This window comes from Sus scrofa, chromosome 1 (assembly GCF_054392235.1).
Source record: "Sus scrofa isolate SSC_HxYL_T2T_F1_AM1 chromosome 1, Sscrofa_HxYL_maternal_Yorkshire_Landrace_v2.0, whole genome shotgun sequence".
Lineage (NCBI taxonomy): Eukaryota > Metazoa > Chordata > Mammalia > Artiodactyla > Suidae > Sus > Sus scrofa.
The window spans coordinates 121,869,059-121,887,208 of record NC_139383.1 but is presented as its reverse complement, the minus strand read 5'-3'; the positions used below and the strand labels follow the sequence as shown (position 1 = coordinate 121,887,208).

Here is an 18,150-nt window from a genome sequence, read left to right as displayed (position 1 = left end):
CAGCAGACATGACCATCTCTGTTTTTTTTTCCTACAATTTAAAGTCTAGACGTCTAGACACGATGACTTTTCACAAAGGAAGGGGGACAAAGCCTGGGGCCTTTGTGAGGTAGACGGGCAGATTAGAGACTGAAAAGGTAAAACTGTGGTTGGATGGAAGGCAGCTGTGTTTACCACTATACTACCAATGCAAGTGGGTAAATGGGAGGAAAAAACCCATTTCCTTGAGAGATTATAAGGAAACTTACCTGTCGAAATCTTGATTGTGGGGGGAGGGGTAAAAGATATTCCTTGAAAATTCAGGACCACGATACAACTATTACATGGATTTAGACTTAGAATTCACATTACCCAAGCACCTTGAAGAAGACCACAAAAGATAATTTATCTTAGAATGCTCTTGATTTGGTAGTGGCTTGAGATGCCATGTGGAAGCAAATGCAGATAATTCAGTCTTCAAGTCTTCTCACAAACTGATGAAATTCTAAGGAACACAAAGGTACAATTGGAAATTATAGAACAACAGAGTTCCTGTCGTGGCGCAATGGAAACGCATCTGACTAGGAACTATGAGGTTGCGGGTTCAATCCCTGGCCTTGCTCAGTGGTTTAAAGATCTGGCGTTACTGTGAGCTGTGGTGTGGGTTGAAGATGTGGCTCGGATCTGGTGTTGCTGTGGCTCTGTTGTAGGTTGGCTGCCACAGCTCCGATTGGACCCCTAGCCTGGGAACCTCCATATGCCGTGGGTGCAGCTCTAAAAAGATAAAAAGACAAAAAAAAAAAAGAAAAAGAAATTATAGAACAACATGAGGAAGAAAGCCACAAGAGTAATAGAGAAGAAACAATAAGCAGGATCAGACTTAGAAATACTGCATATGTAGGAATTACTGGATAAAATCAGTATATGTATGTGTATATGTGTATGTATATATATGTGTGAGTACACACACACACACACATTTTGAAAGTATGAGTGGGGAATAAGAACTTATCAGGAGTTCCTGTTGTGGCTCAGTGATTAACGAACCCGACTAGTAACCATGAAGTTGTGGGTCCAATCTCTGGCCTCGTTCAGGGGGTTAAGGATCTGGCATTGCTGCAAGCTGTGGCATAGGTCACAGATGCATCTTGGATCTGTCACTGCTGTGGCTGTGGTGTAGGCCAGCAGCTGCAGCTCTGATTCAGCTCCTAGTCTGGGAACTGCCATATGCAACCCTAAAACAAAAAAAAAAGACCAGTCAGAATTGACAAACAACCAAATAAAGCTTCTAGAAAATATAGTAATCAAAAATAACATGTAACTTCTTGCCTCAACTGACCAGGGAGCCTGAGCAATGACCCAGGCAGCCTCAGCCTATAGCCCGACCTGGCAGTGGAGCCCAGCCTATGACCCCACTTGATTGTTGAGCAGAGCTTTTGGCCTTGCCCAAGTGAGGACCCCAACCAATAATCCCTCCTAAAAGCAGGACATACCCTATGACCCTACCTTACTAGGGAGCCCATATAGCAGCTCCACCCAACCACAGAGCACAGCCTCCAGTTCCACCTGACTGTAGTGTACAGCTGGTAGGCATGCCTGACCAAGAATCCTGGCCCGTGACCTTAGTCAACAGTAGAGCACAACCAGCAGCCTGCCCAGTAGTGGAGCCTGAGGCCTCATCACATTGTGAAGCCCAGCCTGCAGCCCCACCCAATCATGGAGTCCAACTAGCAACACTACCCTGCCAGGGAATACTGCCACCCCATCTGACCAGAAGTAATTTCAGAGCCCAGTTAGTGGCTTCACTTGACTTCAACCCATCCAGCAGCCCTGCCTACCCTGGGAGTCCTGCTTGAATGTGGGGCTCAGCCAGAAATCCCCCTCTACCCATATCTCAGAGCATGGGCAGCAGCCCTGCCCAACTAGAGCCCTGACAGACATAGATAGAAACTTCCATCCAATAGCAGCAGGACAGTCTCAGGATAGATCATACGTTATGCCACAAAACAAGTCTCAACAAATTCAAGAAGACTGAAATCATATTAACTACAAAATGGTATGAAACTAAAAATTGATAACAAGAGTAAATTTGGAAATTTTATTAATGTGTGGAAATTAAACAGCCTACTTCTGAATAACCAGTGGATTCAAGGTTGAAAGGGAAATTTTTAAAATCTTGAAACAAAGAAAATGGAAATACAACATACCAAAATGTATAGGATGCCACAAAAGCAGTTCTATGAGGAAAGTTTCCAGCAACAAACACTTACACTAAGAAAAAAGAAGACCTCAGAGTTACTGTTGTGGCACAGCGTAAATGAATCCAACTAGGAACCGTGAGGTTGCAGGTTCAATCCCTGGCCTTGCTCAGTGGGTTAAGGATCTGGCATTGCTGTGAGCTGTGGTGTAAGACAGCAGCTGTAGCACCAATTTGACCCCCAGCCTGGATCCTCCATATGCCCTAAAAAGCAAAATAAATAAATAAATACAAATAAATAAATAATAAAAAAGTTGCAATTCTCACTTAAAATTTAAAAAAAAGAAATAAAAAACAAGACCTTGAATAAACAACCTAACTTTATACTTAAAGGAATTAGCAAAAAAGAAGAAAATAAACCCAAATATAGCAGAAGGAAGGAAATAATAAAGGTTAGACCAGAAATAAATGAAATAGAGAATAGGAAGCAATAGAAAAACAATGGGGAAAAATCAGCAAAACTAACTGATAAGCCAAATAGACAGAACTTTATCTAGATTAACCAGGACAAAAAGAAAGAAGACTTAAATTATAAATGAAAGAGAAGACATTACAGTTGACACCAGAGAAATAGAGGATCATAAGAGATTACTATGAACAGTCATATGCCAACAAATTGGATAACTTAGATGAAATGGCTAAATTCCTGGAAATGATCTAAGTAAAATTTAATTATAAAAAAATAGAAAATCTGAACAAACCAATAATGAGTAAGGAGGTTGCATCAGTAATCAAAAACTTCTTAACAAAGAAAACCTCAGGACCAGACGGTTTCACAAGTGAATTCTGGTAAATATTTAAAGAATTGCTGGAGTTCCCTTCCTGGCTCAGCAGTTAGCGAACCCAACCAGGATCAGTGAGGATTTGGGTTCAATCCCTGATATCGCTCAGTGGGTTAAGGATCTAGCATTGCTGTGAGTTGTAGCATAGGTCAAAGACACGGCTTGGATCCAGCATTGCTGTGGCTGTGGCATAGGCCGGCAGCTGTAGCCCTGATTTATTAACCCCTAGCCTGGGAACTTCCATATGCTGCAGATGCAGCCGTAAAAAAAGAAAAATAAATAAATAAACAAATAAAGTAGAATCGCTAGTCATTCTAAAATTCTTCCAAAAAGTTGAAGAGAAGCAAACACTACCAGACTCTTTTTACAAGGCCAGAATTACCCTATACCAAAGCCAGATATAGACACTACAAGAAAAGAAAATTACTGGCAAATATCTGTGATGAACCTAGATGCAAAAAGCTTAACAAAATGCTAGCAAACCAAAGTCAACAGTATATTAAAAGGATCATACACCATGATCAAATGGGATTTATCCCTGGGATGCAAGGATGGTTGAATGTACACAAATTAGTCAATGTAATACATACACCACATTAACAGAATGAAGGATGAAGATCATATCATCTCAATAAATGCAGAAAAATCATTTGACAAAATTTGGGGTCATAATAAAGGCTCTTAACAATTTGGGCACAGAAGGGATATATCTCAACATAATAAAGGCCATAGATGACAAGCCCACCACTGATATTATACTCTGTGCTGAGATCCTAAAGGCCTCTCTTCTAAAATCAGAAACAAAACAAGGATGCCCATTCTCACCATTTCTATTCAGCATAGTACTGCAAGTCCTGGCTGGAACAGATAGGCAAGAAGAAGATATAAAAGGCTTCCACATCAGAAAAAAAGAAGTAAAATTATCCCTGTTTGCAGATGATATGATCTTATGTAGAGAAAATGTTAAAGACTCCACCAAAAACCCATTAGAATAAATGACTTCAGTAGAGCCAGTCAATCTTCCTGGTCAAGTGGGGATGCAGGCTGACCCCCATGGTGGGGCAGGGCTGCTGGCTTAGCTTCCTGCTCAGGTAAGGTGGAGAAGCTTTGCTTTTTGATGATAATGACCAGGAAGTTTCCTTATTACTTCTGCATATGTCCCATTGCCTGACTTAGTCATATGGCCACACCTAGTTGCCAGGAAGGCCGGGGGGTGTAGTCTGGGCATATAGCCATGGATCCAGTTCACATTTGAGGGTTTCTTGATAGGGAAGAAGAGGAGAACAGATATATAGTAGAGAATTAGGGGTTTCTTTTTATTATCAAGTCACATGTATTCTTTTGTACTCTTATTATTTTCATAATAAGAATAATTGGAGTTTTATTTTAAGGTATTTGGAAAGGGAGAGGACTATGGCAATGGTAGTTGGAGGGGGTTACTTTTCTTTTTTATTTAAATTAAGAAATATCTGTATGTATGGGGCAAGAGTGATTTGGAGAACATTAGAGAGAAAGGGAGCCAGGCTCCTGTATCCTTTGAGTCAAGAGCATCTTCTGAACTGCAAAGATGAGCACCTGGCATGGCTCTGTGTCACTGTGTGACACCTCAGTGCCCACACTGTCAGCTCTGCATGGGTGCAAAGTATTATCAGGTACTTTTCTGAGTTTTCCTCCTCCCCTCCCAATTTAGTGCTAAGTGCAATTCTAAGAAAAAGGTGTAATTCTGAGTGAGCTGAATTTAATGCTGACATATTTATGAGCAATCTGTTAGAGACTGAGGTTGTTTGATGTCTTTTTAAAATTGTTTTCCATCTAACTTGCTAACTTTCTTATTTTAGATTTAAAGGTACAGTTGAAGAGCTCAGTAACCAGATTTTATCTGCACGGAGTTGGTTGCAACAGGAACAAGAACGGATAGAAAAAGAACTTTTGCAGAAAATTGATCAGCTTTCCTTGGTTGTTAAGGAAAACAGCGTAGGTGTTGATGTTCAGCATTAACATAGTAAAGTTATTGGGTGGGACCTGCTATGGTTGAATAATACCTAGGAGCTTATCATTGATTTATTTAGCACTGCATCAAGCTGTTCAGTTGGTTTTTTGCCTTAGAATCTCTTTCCATGGCTCACATTGATGCTTTTTTTATTTGTTATATAGAGACAGAGCGCTTTGATTTGTTTTGGTTAACAAAGGCTAAGGTTGAAAATTTCAATACTTTCAGCTAAGATGAGCCCAAATCAAAACCTTAATGAATTGTCCAGCTGCCTTTCTAAATAAAACTAACAGTTACACTCTTCACCTTTGTTTGAATTTTATGATCTGGTAAAAACAGTGTTGGCTAGATTTCTCCCTTCAGGCCCCTCCATCACACTCTAAAGCCAGTATGAGGTGTCACAGTGCAAAATATAAACAAAGTCCACTGTTTTCTTTTCCATGTTCCTTCTTCTTTTGCCTCACACTCCTGCAGAACTAAGATTTGCAGAACTGCTCAAAAACCGTATCAAGAGAGCCTTGCATATAAAGTATTCAGTATCAGTACTGAGCAAGCAAATGTTTTTTGGTTTCGTTATCTAGCCTGACTATCTCCCTCTCTCTTCTCTTGCAAGGCTTCCTCCCCTTGGGCTTTGATGGAGCATAAGTGACTGGTGCGATTGCATCTCTGGCTCTGCTCTCTCTTGATGCTGAGCTGTTGAAGTGCAGACTGTGTACTGAATACATCAAGAGAGTTTTGTTTATGCTGTAGCCCACTTACAGCTTGGTGTTTGTAGCCTGCAGACCCACATTCCCATAAAAACCAAGCATGATGGAGAGGAAATGAAGAAAAATATCCTATTTCAAATATTTCTTTATGTGTCTCCATATTTTATCATCCCTACCAAGTGATTTACTTAGATTCATGATAATACATTTGTGGACTTCTGGGTGTTTGGATCACTATTTTTACATGAAGATTAGTTTAATAACCAACAATCAACTCCAGAATATTGAAGTTTAATGAGATAGAAGCAGAAGTTCCCTTATGGTGCAATGGGATCTGGCGTTGCCATAACTGTAGCACAGGTTGCAACTGCACAGGTTCAGTCCCTGACCTAGGAACTTCCACATGCTGCAAGTGTGGCAAAAAAAAGATAGAAGCTTATTTATCTTTCACGTAAAATAAGTCTGGGTATAGGGATTCCAGGACTAATGTGGTAGCTTGTCAGTCTTTACTGACCCATGATTTTTCTGGCTTAACCCTCTGCTAGTCCTAGAAAGAGTCACCCTTATGCTCACTGTTCAAGATGGCTGCCAGAGCTCCAGCTATTACATCCGAATCCTAGAAACAGAAGGAAGAAAGAAGAGGCGAGGATGTGCTTTAGCTGTTTTTTTTTTTTTTTTTTTTTTTTAACTTTTCCTGGAAGCTGCCACATATGATTGTACTTACATCTTATTAGCCAGAACTCAATTCTATGACCACACCAAACTCAGGAGACAGTAGAAAAATTAGTCTTTATTCTGGGTGACCTTATACCCGGGTGCCTGAAAATCGGGGGTCTGTTATAGAAGAAAGGAAGAATGGATATTGGGATGAGCAACAAGCAACCTTTGCAATTCTGTTCCCTGCAGATTGTTGTTAAATGATATTGTGACTGATGCGAATGCAATGCAGACTCTTTGGAGTAATCGAGTGCCCTTCTTATCATGGATCTCAGGGAGCCAGTGAGAGGGACATGGAGAAGAAGCTCAGCCAGATGTCAGCCAGACTGGACAAAATAGAAGAAAGTCAAAAGAAGACTCTGGAGGTCCAGAGGACAAGGCAAGAAGAGGAGAAGGTACATGGGCGCATCAGTAAGCTGGAGCTGCAGATGAACGAGGACCTGAAGGAAATGAAAGCGGAAGTTGATGCAGGTAGGCCAGAAAGAAAACAATTTCCATAGATCATTTTCTATTTGGTCTAAAAGCCAGTTAATTATTATTCCCTTACAACTATTTATGGACTTGGCTAATGAAATACCCTTAAGGAGTTCCTGTCGTGGTGCAGCATAAATGAATCCAACTAGGAACCATGAGGTTGTGGGTTCGATCCCTGGCCTCGCTTGGTGGGTTAAGAATCTGGTGTAGCCATGACCTGTGGTGTAGGTCACAGATGCAGCTCGGATCTGGCATTGCTATGGCTGTAGCATAGGCCGGCAGCTGTAGCTCAGATTGGACCCCTAGCCTGGGAATCTCCATGTGCTGCGGGTGCAGTCCCCGTCAAAAAAAAAAAAAAAAAAAACAAAAAACCCTAGGTGACTTTCTAAGTAGCTTGCTATATTTTTTTATGAGGTGCATTTTAATTTTTTATTTAAATATAGTTGCTTTATAATGTTCCTTCAATTTCTGTTGTACAGTAAAGTGACCCACTCACACAGAGTTCCCTGTGCTTTCCAGTAAAACCTCAGCTGTGCTGTATTGAATTAAAAGGTTCCTTCACTTCCAAGGGCTTGAAGATAGATATACCTCAAGAGACAGACAAACAACACTAAAATCACTTAGCTTGCAAATGATGTACGTTTTCTTTAGTGCCATCCTCAGATTCTTTTCTGATGATAGCCAAAGATACTATGTCTCAGAAATAAGCATATATTTTGGAGGAAACTTTAAGGCTGATATTATACTGCAGTATGTCAGCATAGCAGTGAGGGATCTTCCTCTGCTCAGCAGTCCACAGGGCCCTTTCCTTCTCACTTGTTTGGAAGACATTGCCAGAGCTGCTTTCCACTTCTGAAGTGCTGCCAGATAAAGTGGGGTTTAGATTTACAGCCTGAGCTCAGGAATTCAGAACTGGGACCAATAACTGGAAGATACCTGAAGACAGATTTTTACCTCATTGTGAAGCAGAAGCTCCCACAGATAACCATCCTAGAAGGACACTGGTGTGTAGAGAGAACTCTTTATTGAAAGTATTCAAGTGGAGGCTGGTTGATCGTGGTCAGGAAAGAGGAGACAGTCTGATAGTGTGGGAATGGAGACTAAATTATCCCCAGCTCCTTCCAGTTCCACGGTTCTGTGAATTTGCTTCATGGAATTGTTCTATTTCTTGTACATGGAAATAAAAAGTAGTTAGCTATCCCGAGAATAATTCTTTTGTTAACTCCCAAAAGTTCATTATTTTATTTAAGGAGAAGCTTCTATTAGTTAGCTTATTTATTTATTAATGCTTGCTATTATTATTATTTTTTGTCTTTTTAGGGCCACACCTGAGGCATATGGAAGTTCCCAGGCCAGGGGTCCAATTGGAGCTGCAGCCACCGGCCTAGGCCACAGCCATAGCAACTTGGGATCCAAGTTACATCTATAACCTACACCATAGCTCACAGCAACACGGGATCCTTAATCCACTGAGTGAGACCAGGGATTGAACCCACATTCTCATGGATACTAGTCGGGTTCTTTACCCCTGAACCACGACAGAAACTCCCTGCTATTAGCTTATGAATTGAGAACTTGTAAAGATAAAAATGAATTTTCTTTCTTGGTCTTTTGGGCTATTAGGATATGAAGTTTGAATATTTCATTAGTGGTTAACTTGGCATCATTTTCTGAGTGGATTTATTATCAGCTCTACAACATGTCACTAAGGTTGTGAATAGTGCCTAATAGAAATGCATATGAGCCGTTTTAAAATTAAAAATATTTCCTTTTTCATATTACAAAAACACATTTATTAATGGAGAATCATAAAGCGCAAAATATAAGGAAAAAAACTTCTATTACCCAGAAGTCTTTTTCAAATGTATATTATCTTTCAAATGCAAGCTCATGCAATACATGCTGATTTGTAACCTACTCTTTTATTTAGTATTATGTTGTACTTTTCCATTCAGTAAGAACATTATTTTTATTTAAAAAAAATTTTTTTTTTTTGCTTTTTTTAGGGCTGTATCCATGCCATATGGAAGTTCCTAGGCTAGGGACCAAATTAGAGCTGCAGCTGCCAGCCTACACCACAGCAACAGCAACGCAGGATCCGAGCCATGTCTACAACCTACATTGCAGCTCATGGCAATGCAGGATCCTTAACCCACTGAGTGAGGCCAGGGAAACCCGCATCGGATTCATTTCCACTGCACCACAATGGGAACTCCCAAGTACATTGTTTCTAATAAGTAATTTTCCAGAGTATAGTTGATTTACAATATTGTGTTAGTTTCAGGTGTATAGCAGAGTGATTCAGCTTCATATTTTTTTTCAGATTTTTTCCATTATAGGCTATTATAAGATATTGAATATAGTTCCCTGTACTATACAGGAAATTTTTGTTGCTTATATATTTTATGTATAGTAGTTTGTATCTATTAATTCCATACTCCTAATGTATCCCTCCCTCACCTCTTTCCTTTTTTCTAACCATAAGTTTGTTTTTTGTCTGTGAGACTGTTTCTGTTTTATATATAGGTTCATTTGTATTATTTCTTAGATTCCACATGTCAGTGATATTATACAATATTTATCTTTCTCTGACTTACACCACTTAGTATGGTAATCTCTAAATCCACCTATGTTACTGCAAATGGCAGTATTTCATTCTTCTTTATAACTGAGTAATATTCTATTACACACACACACACCCCATATCTTCTTTATCCATTCATCTGTCCATAGACCTTTGTCTTGGCTATTGTAAGTAGTGCTACTATGAACATTGGGGTGCATGGGTCTTTTCAAACTAGATTTTTTTGCCTTTTCTGGATATTTGCCCAGAAGTGGGATTGCAGGGTCATATGGCAAACTATTTTTAATTTTTTAAGGAACCTCCATTCTGTTCTCTATAGTGGCTGCACCAATGTATATTCCCACCAACCGTGTAGGAGGGTTCCCTGTTCTCCACACCATCTCCAGCATTTATTTGTAGACTTTTTGTCTTTTTTTTTTTTTTTTTTTTTTTGTTGTTGTTATTGTTGCTATTTCTTGGGCCGCTCCCGCGGCATATGGAGGTTCCCAGGCTAGGGGTTGAATCGGAGCTGTAGCCACCGGCCTACGCCAGAGCCACAGCAACGCTGGATCCGAGCCGCGTCTGCAACCTACACCACAGCTCACGGCAACGCCGGATCGTTAACCCACTGAGCAACGGCAGGGACTGAACCTGCAATCTCATGGTTCCTAGTCGGATTCGTTAACCACTGCGCCATGACGGGAACTCCTATTTGTAGACTTTTTGATGATGGCATTCTGATTGGTGTGAGGTGATACCTCATTGTAGTTTTCATTTGCGTTTTTCTAATAATTAGCAATGTGAAACATCTTTTCATGTGCCTATTGGCCATCTGTCTTCTTTGGAAAACCATCTATTTAGATCTTCTGCTCATTTTTTTAATTGGCTTTTTTTTTTTTGGATAATGAGCTGTTTACATATTTTGGAAATTAATCTTATCAGGGGGGTTGTGATGTTGGTTTCTCCCGGTGTTGGAAAAGTTAGCTTTGATCTCTTGGTTAAAGTGGCATCTGTCAGATTTCTCCATTGTAATATTTCCCTTTCCCCTTTATATCTGTGAGGAGTTACTATGAAATTATGTAGCTATCTTGTTTCCTATCAAACCTTTTCTCTAGTAGTTTTAGCATCTATGGATAATTTCTGCTCAAGTCAACTATGACTATGCACTATAGGATTTGATAGAGCATTATTATTTTAACATTAACTCTTGTGAAATTTCCCTCTTCTTAAAGGGTTTACAGCCATCTATGAAAGCATAGGATCCCTCAGGCAAGTTCTTGAAGCTAAGATGAAGCTGGACAAGGACCAGCTACAGAAGCAAATCCAACAGATGCAAAAGCCAGAAGCTCCCATGTGAAGACTTGGGACAAGGACCTCAAGGGGGTTTTACCAGTGGGGCTCAGAACTGGATACCTCTGTAGTCAGACTGCTGCTGCGTTCAGGATTGTTCTCTTCATGGCGTGCATGTGCCAAGAAATGTGTTTTCATGGGTCTAAATGTTTACCTTGAGTCTTGAAAACACTCTCTTTAAAAGTATTAAATACAAATTTTTTACCACTTTTTTCCACTTCTCTAAATTCAATGGAATATTCTCTCCACCCTGGATTATTATTATTTTTTGTCTTTTTATAGCCGCACCTGTGGCATATGGCAGTTCCCGGGCTAGGAGTCAAATCCAAGCTGCAGCTACCGGCCCACCGCACAGCCACAAAAATGCTGGATCCGAGCCACATCTGTGACCTATGCCACAGCTTGCGGCAATATGGGATCCTTAACCCACTGAGCGAGGCCAAGGCTCGAACCCACATCCTCATGGACACAAGGTTGGGTTCTTAACCTGCTGAGCCACAACGGGAACTCCATCCACACTGGGTTTTGAAAGGCTTTTATCCCCTTCATTTTATGAATGAAAAGACTTAATTTTCCTTCAGTGCTTGATGCTCTAGCCAAGACTTTACTCTTTTGGGAAATGTCACAGTGATCTTTTAAATTTTTTAAATTAAGAAACTAATGAATTGTCACAGGACTGTGTTGCTCCTCACCCTAAATTAAGAGAATGCCCTGATAGATTAGAATTCAACTTTGAGTTCATATTTGGATTGTATTATTATTGTCCGTGCATTTCATTTATTGCTTATCTTCTTGTAAATCTGTCTTTTGTAGGGGGAGGGGATTTAACAGTTGGAAAGAAAAAAACCCTATCATTTATGCACTTAAAATAGTTTAAAAATTGATAACTGCCATATAGATTATAAATTAAAATGGACAGTTGATGATTATCTAGATAATGCAAGGCACAATATCTACACTGACCACCTAATTACACTAGATTTTAATACTGAAAACTTTTTGCAATTATCCACAGCCATATATTCAGTAATGGATGGTGGTTAATAGCCTGTTTATTGCATAATGAATTGTTCATTCATCATAATGGGATGTCAGAATTTTTCAGGCATTCTGATCTACTCTCTAAATTTTTCCAAAATTGGCACAAAGTGCTAAGATTTATATACACTTATTGTAACTTGTATTCTTGTGCCTTGGTTTTATCACCTCAATGCACTGTACCCTATAAAAGTTTTGCAAAACTAAACAAAATAGAAGGCATGATAATACATCAGAATTACGATGTAAAAATGGGATCCTATGTATTTTTTAAATGTTTTAAACTTTTTATCACTGTTAAGATGTTAATCATTCAGTATCATTAATGGAATAGAAATTCATACTTTTGTATGGCCAGAAAATCAAATTGATATTGCATTTATAACAATGTCAAGAAATGTTCATTTTGCAACTTCATAGATGGCAGCTGTTTTATTTTCAATTGCCACATTTGATTAGTCATTGCAAATTGGCACCAGTGCTATTTGTTGACCTATGTATGTAAAAACTAATAGTGAGACACATGCCGTTCTGAATTGTGAGGATGCCCAGGAAAAAGAAAGCAGGAATTCTTTGAAAATTAAAGAAAAAAAAATTTTTTTTTTTGTCTGCCAAGGACTCAGGAAAATTAAAGCATTTTCTATTTTAGGATAAATCATAAATGAAATCTCTTAACTGGCTATTACTGTTTACCCATATAGATTATGCTGCTAAAGTGCTCAAGAGTTTACCCTCAGTGGCTTGACAACATTTTTTTTTTAATTTGGACGTGAGAAGTCATATAAGGAAAATGTCATCCAACACGTATTTCCTTATTTTGTCACAGATCTTTGCCTCTCCACATAGGAAGACGGTGTTCACTTAACAATGAAAGAACAAAAAGGTTAATGCTCTTTTGCAATCAGAAAGTGAGCTTCTTTTTGGGACAGAGTAAACGTGTTTAGTACAGTTCTCCCAGTTTAGGCACAAGCCACAGCACCCAGTGCCACGGCCCCTCCAGTGTCCCTGTCCTCTGGGGTGTCTGAGGAGGAAGAGTCAGCACATATCCCACCTGGGAAGAGGGGGGCAGAGGACAGCAGCTGGTCTCAGGTCAAGGGGTGATGTGAGCCGGTGATGCTTGGCTGTCAGCTGAATCGCTCTGGTGCTTCTGATGCTGCCACCCCCACATCAGGAGCGCCGGCGGGGGTTCACCACCCTGGCTGCAAGTTGGAATCACCTGGGAAGTTCTAAAAGCTACCGATGCCCAGGCTGCCCCCCAAACCAACTAGGTCAGAGTCTCTGGGAAGGGATCAGGTGGCAGCATGTGTGAGAGGGCCCTGGGTCACTCATGGGTTGTGAGCCCCCAAGCTACCGTGTACTCTTATCACCAAAGTTTAAAGGAGAATCAGCTTCCCTGTAACTTTCCCTTACCAGAAATTTGCAATAAAAAGAATAAAACTTCCAAATCAATGTGCCGTATGATTTTTAAACTTAAAAGTCTTTTAGTGTAAGGCAAAAATTTAATTCCTCTTCCTTTTCTGGGGAAAACTTTTGGTGCTCAGTCCTGGCAGACCTGCTGGGAAACAGAAAGTCCAGGGGAACTGCTCCATCCTGGGGTCTCTGAATCAAGGGGATGCCTTCTCACCTCTGGATAACAGCAGCTGGCAGTTCCTGGCTGTGCTGTGTGCCCCCATTGTGGCCTTGTTGTGTGTGTTCATTCATTTAATTATAACAACAAGTTGAGTTAAATACTGTTGATTCCCGCAATTTACCGATGAGAAAACCGAGTCACACAAAGTTAAGCAACTCGCCCCAAATCCTGCAGCTAGTAAGTGGGAGTCATGAGTCAAACCAGGCAGCCTACTTCTATAGTCAGGTCACCTAACTAGCACAGTATCTTGCCTCTAAAGATAAATCCTTAAGTATCCCATATAACTCAGACTTGCCAGGCCATGAACTTTAGCCCCATCTCGGCATGACCTTAACAGTTCCACCATCTGAGTCCCTCTGTATTTTTTTAAAAAATTGTTTTAGGGCCACACCCATGGCATATGGAGTTTCCCAGGCTAGGGATCGAGTTAGAGCTGCAGCTGCCAGCCTACACCACAGCTACAGCAATGCAGGATCTGAGCCATGTCTATGACCTATACCACAGCTCACAGCAAAGCCAGATCCTTAAACCACTGGTGAGGCCAGGGATTGAACCTGCAACCTCATGGTTCCCAGTGGGATTTGTTTCTACTGTGCCACAACGGGAACTCCCTTTTGCATTTTAATGTCCTAATTCTAAATACCTAAGGAGGCAGTCTTTTTTTTAAACATTTTTTTATTAAAGTATAGTTGATTTACAATGTTGTACCAATTTCTGCTGTACAGCAAAATGACTCAGTCATATATACACACACACACACACACACACACACACACACATTCCTTTTTCTATATTATTTCCCCATCATAGTTTGTCTCATGATGCTGGGTATAGTTTCCTGTGCTATGTAGTAGGAAGTCATTGCTTTTTCATTCTAAATGTAATAGTTCGCATTTATTTACTAACCCCAAACTCCTAGTCCATCCCATTCCCTCCCCCTCCCCCTTGGCAACCACAAGTTTATTCTCCATGTCCATGAGTTTGTTTCTTTTCTGTAGATAGGTTCATTTGTGCTCTATTTTAGATTCTACATATAAGTGATATCATATGGCATTTGCCATCTTCTTTCAGACTAATTTCACTTAGCATGAGGCACTCTAGTTCTATCCATGTTGCTGCAAATGGCATTCTTTTCTATGGCTGAGTAATATTCCATTGTATATACGTACCGTATCTTCTTAATCCATTCATCTGGTGATGGACATTTAGGTTGTTTCCATGTATTGGTTATTGTAAATAGCGCTGCAGTGAACCTAGGGTGAAAGTATCTTTTTGAATTATAGTTTTGTCTGGACGTATGCCCAGAAGTGTGATTGCTGGATCATATGGTAGTTCTATATTTAGTTTTCTGAGGAAGCTCCATACTGTTTTCCATTGTGGTTGTACCAATTTACATTCCTACCAACAATGAAGGAGGGTTCCCTTTTCTTCACACCCTCTCCTGCATTCGTTACTTGCAGACTTGTTAATGACAGCCATTCTGACCAGTGTGAAGTGGAACCTCATAGTAGTTTTGATTTACATTTCTCTAATAATTAGTGATGTTGAGCATATTTTCATGTATTTTTTTGGCCATCTGTATGTCTTCTTTGGGGAAAAGTCTATTTAGGTCTGTCCGTTTTGGAGGCTGAGGGTACAGAGCCCAGAGGTCCAGTTGGAAAATGAGATCCAGAAGAGTTGGGGGCTGGGCCCGAATGGCTGCCTGGCATTTGAGGCTTGTTTGTATAACCGGAAGGGCCACTGTATCATGTGGGTTGACAAAGGTGTGCATTAGTGCAGACAGTCATCAGCCCTGTGGTAAGGAAAAACTGGTGTGTGTTCAGCATCCCATCGAATTGTGACATTAACCCGGTAGAGTTACACTTAGGATACTGTGTAGAAGATTGTGTGTCTCATTCTTAGTTTGGGGTCCTGTTAATCTCCAAGCCTTTTTTCGTCATCCATATAAGTCCAGAGGTAAAAGACTTTTCTAGGAATCCTTTTTTTTTTTTTTTTGTGCTTTTTAGGGCCACACCCATGACATATAGGGGTTGAATTGGAGCTACAGCCTCTGGCCTACACCACAGCCACAGCAACGCCGGATCCTTAACCCACTGAGTGAGGCCAGGGATCAAACTGGCATCCTCGTGGATCCTAGTTGGGTTTGTTAACCACTGAGCCACGAAGGGAACTCCCTCTGGGAACTCTTTTATATAGATACTTGCACTGCATACCCACCTGTTCAACTTAAGATTCTGGCTGTGGGAACTAGAGACTCTCATACTGAGTAAAGTTAGACAGAAAGAGAAAGACAAATACCACATGATATCACTTATATATGGAATCTAATAAGTGGCACAAATAAACTTTCCCACAGAAAAGAAACTCATGACTTGCAGAACAGACTTGTGGTTGCCAGTGGGGAGGGGGAGGGAGTGGGATGGACTGGGAATTTGGGGTTGATAGATGCAAACTATCGCCTGTGGAGTGGCTAAGCAATGAGATCCTGCTGTATAGCACAGAGAACTATATCTAGTCACTTAGGATGGAGCATGATGGAGGATAATGTGAGAAAAAGAATGTATACATGTATGTGTGACTGGGTCACCTTGCTGTACAGTAGAAAACTGACAGAACACTGTAAACCAGCTATAATGGAAAAAATAAAAATCATAAAAAGATCCTGGCTGTGGTGGACAGTCTCCATGTCTCCCAGTGATCCCTACTGCCTGGTATTCACCCCTTGTGCCACCCTCACTCCCACGGAGTGTGGACTGGACTTATTAGCACACTTCTCTTGAATAGAACATGGAAGAAGTTTATAAAATAGAGAATAATAACAATAATATAATATGGCAATTAGGTTATACACGGACACACTGTCCCTCATCTCTGTGCTGAGGTGATGAGCTGTCATGTTTTAAGCAGCCTGTGGTGCAGCCATGTGGAGCGGCCAAGGACTGAGGCTCTCAGGCCAATAGGTTGAAATGAACAGACACTTTGCAACCATCATGTGAGTGAATTAAAGTGATGCCTCTCACCCAAAAGGAATGAAAGCAGGAACCTGAACAGGCAGTTGTTTACCTGTGTTCATAGCAGCATTATTCACAACAGTCAAAAGGTGGGGAGTTCCTGCTCTGGTGCAATGGGATTGGTGGCATCTTGGGAGCTCTGGGTCGTAGGTTTGATCCCTGGCCCGGCACAGTGGGTTAAGGATCTGGTGCTGCTGCAGCTGCAGCTTGGGTTGTGACTTCGGTTCAGATCTGATCCCTGGCTCAGAAACTCCATATGCTTCAAGGCAGCAAAAAAAAAAAAAAAAAAAAAAAAAAAAAAAAAAAAAAAAAAAAGACGGAAGCAGCCCAAGTGTCCATTGGTGGTTGAATGGAAAAGCAAAGCATGGTTCATACATGCAATGGAATGCTATTCAGCCATAAAAAGGAAGGAAGGAAGGGAATTCTGATACATGACACCACATGGACATCACACTAAGCCAAGTAAGCCAATCATGAAAGGACATATAATGTCTGCTCTCACCTGTACGAGGTACCTAGAGAAGTCAAATTTATAGAGGCAGAGAGTAGCATGACAGTTGCCAGGGGCTGGGGCCTGAGGTAGGGGACTGGGAGTTAGTATCTAATCCATATGGAGTTTCAGGTGTGGAAGATGAAAAAGTTCTGGAGGAAGATGGTGGTGATGGTTGCACAACAATGCAAGTGTACTTAATGCCACAGAACTATTCACTGAAAATGGCTAAAACAGTAAATTATATATATATATCTTACTACAATAACAATTTTTTGAATAGAACAAAAGAAGTGGATTCTACGACCACCAAGTCGATCAGATGAGATTGCAGGCTTGGCAGTTTTACCACAATCTCATGAGAGGCGCTGAGCCAGAGATGCTCAACTAAGCCGCATCCACATTTTTGTTTGTTTGTTTTCTTTTTAGGGCCACACCTTCCTGCAGCCTATGGAAGTTCTAGGGCTAGAAGTTGACTTGGGAGCAGCAGCTGCCTGCCAGTCTACACCACAGCCACAGCAACACCAGATCCAAGCCTCACCTGCAACCTACACCACAGCTCACGGCAATGCCACATCCTTAACCCACTGAGCGAGGCCAGGGATTGAACCTGAAACCTCATGGTTCCTAGTCGGATTCGTTCATCACTTAGCCACGACAGGAACTCCATGTCCATATTTTTGATGCACAGAAGCTGAGGTAATACATACATGTTTGAAGTCACTAGATTTGGGGGTAATTTGTTATAAACAATAACTAATACATCTGCACTGGGGAATCTTGGCAGAATTATTTTGTGGAAATATCTACTGTGTGCTACAAGTGACATAGCCACATATAATGCCATTTAATACACCTTCTGAGCATGAAATGACCTTAAAACATATTAATGACATATGTACCTTATCACATTTAATCTGTAATTTCTCTATTTGGTATGTTCTATTACTGCCATTTAGTTACAGAGCAGATTCTGGAAGGTCACATGGCTCATTAGTGGTGCAGCAGGGATCTGAATCATATCTATCTCCAAAGCCCAGGCTGCCATTTTGCTTCAAGATAAGCCAATACCCAAGACATCAAGTGATTTGCTTAATACTCCCACAGCAGCTTGGAATCACAATCCTCTCTGGATGAGTGGTTCCCAGTGATGCAGCATCTG

At 40.7% G+C, this 18,150-nt stretch overlaps 1 protein-coding gene across 8 annotated transcripts in view; it reads left to right on the top strand.

Moving 5' to 3' along the window:
- FAM81A (family with sequence similarity 81 member A) overlaps nt 1-13,302 on the top strand; it is a 129,754-nt gene extending 116,452 nt beyond the window's left edge. For all 8 annotated transcript variants that reach the window (XM_084968900.1, XM_005659549.4, XM_084968910.1 and 5 more), the window contains 3 exons: nt 4,857-4,992; nt 6,708-6,903; nt 10,702-13,302. In XM_084968900.1, the coding sequence (XP_084825026.1) occupies nt 4,857-4,992; nt 6,708-6,903; nt 10,702-10,826 (457 nt within the window). In that variant the 3' untranslated portion in view covers nt 10,827-13,302. The remainder of the gene's footprint in view (nt 1-4,856; nt 4,993-6,707; nt 6,904-10,701) is intronic.
- The last annotated feature ends 4,848 nt before the right edge of the window (nt 13,303-18,150 follow it).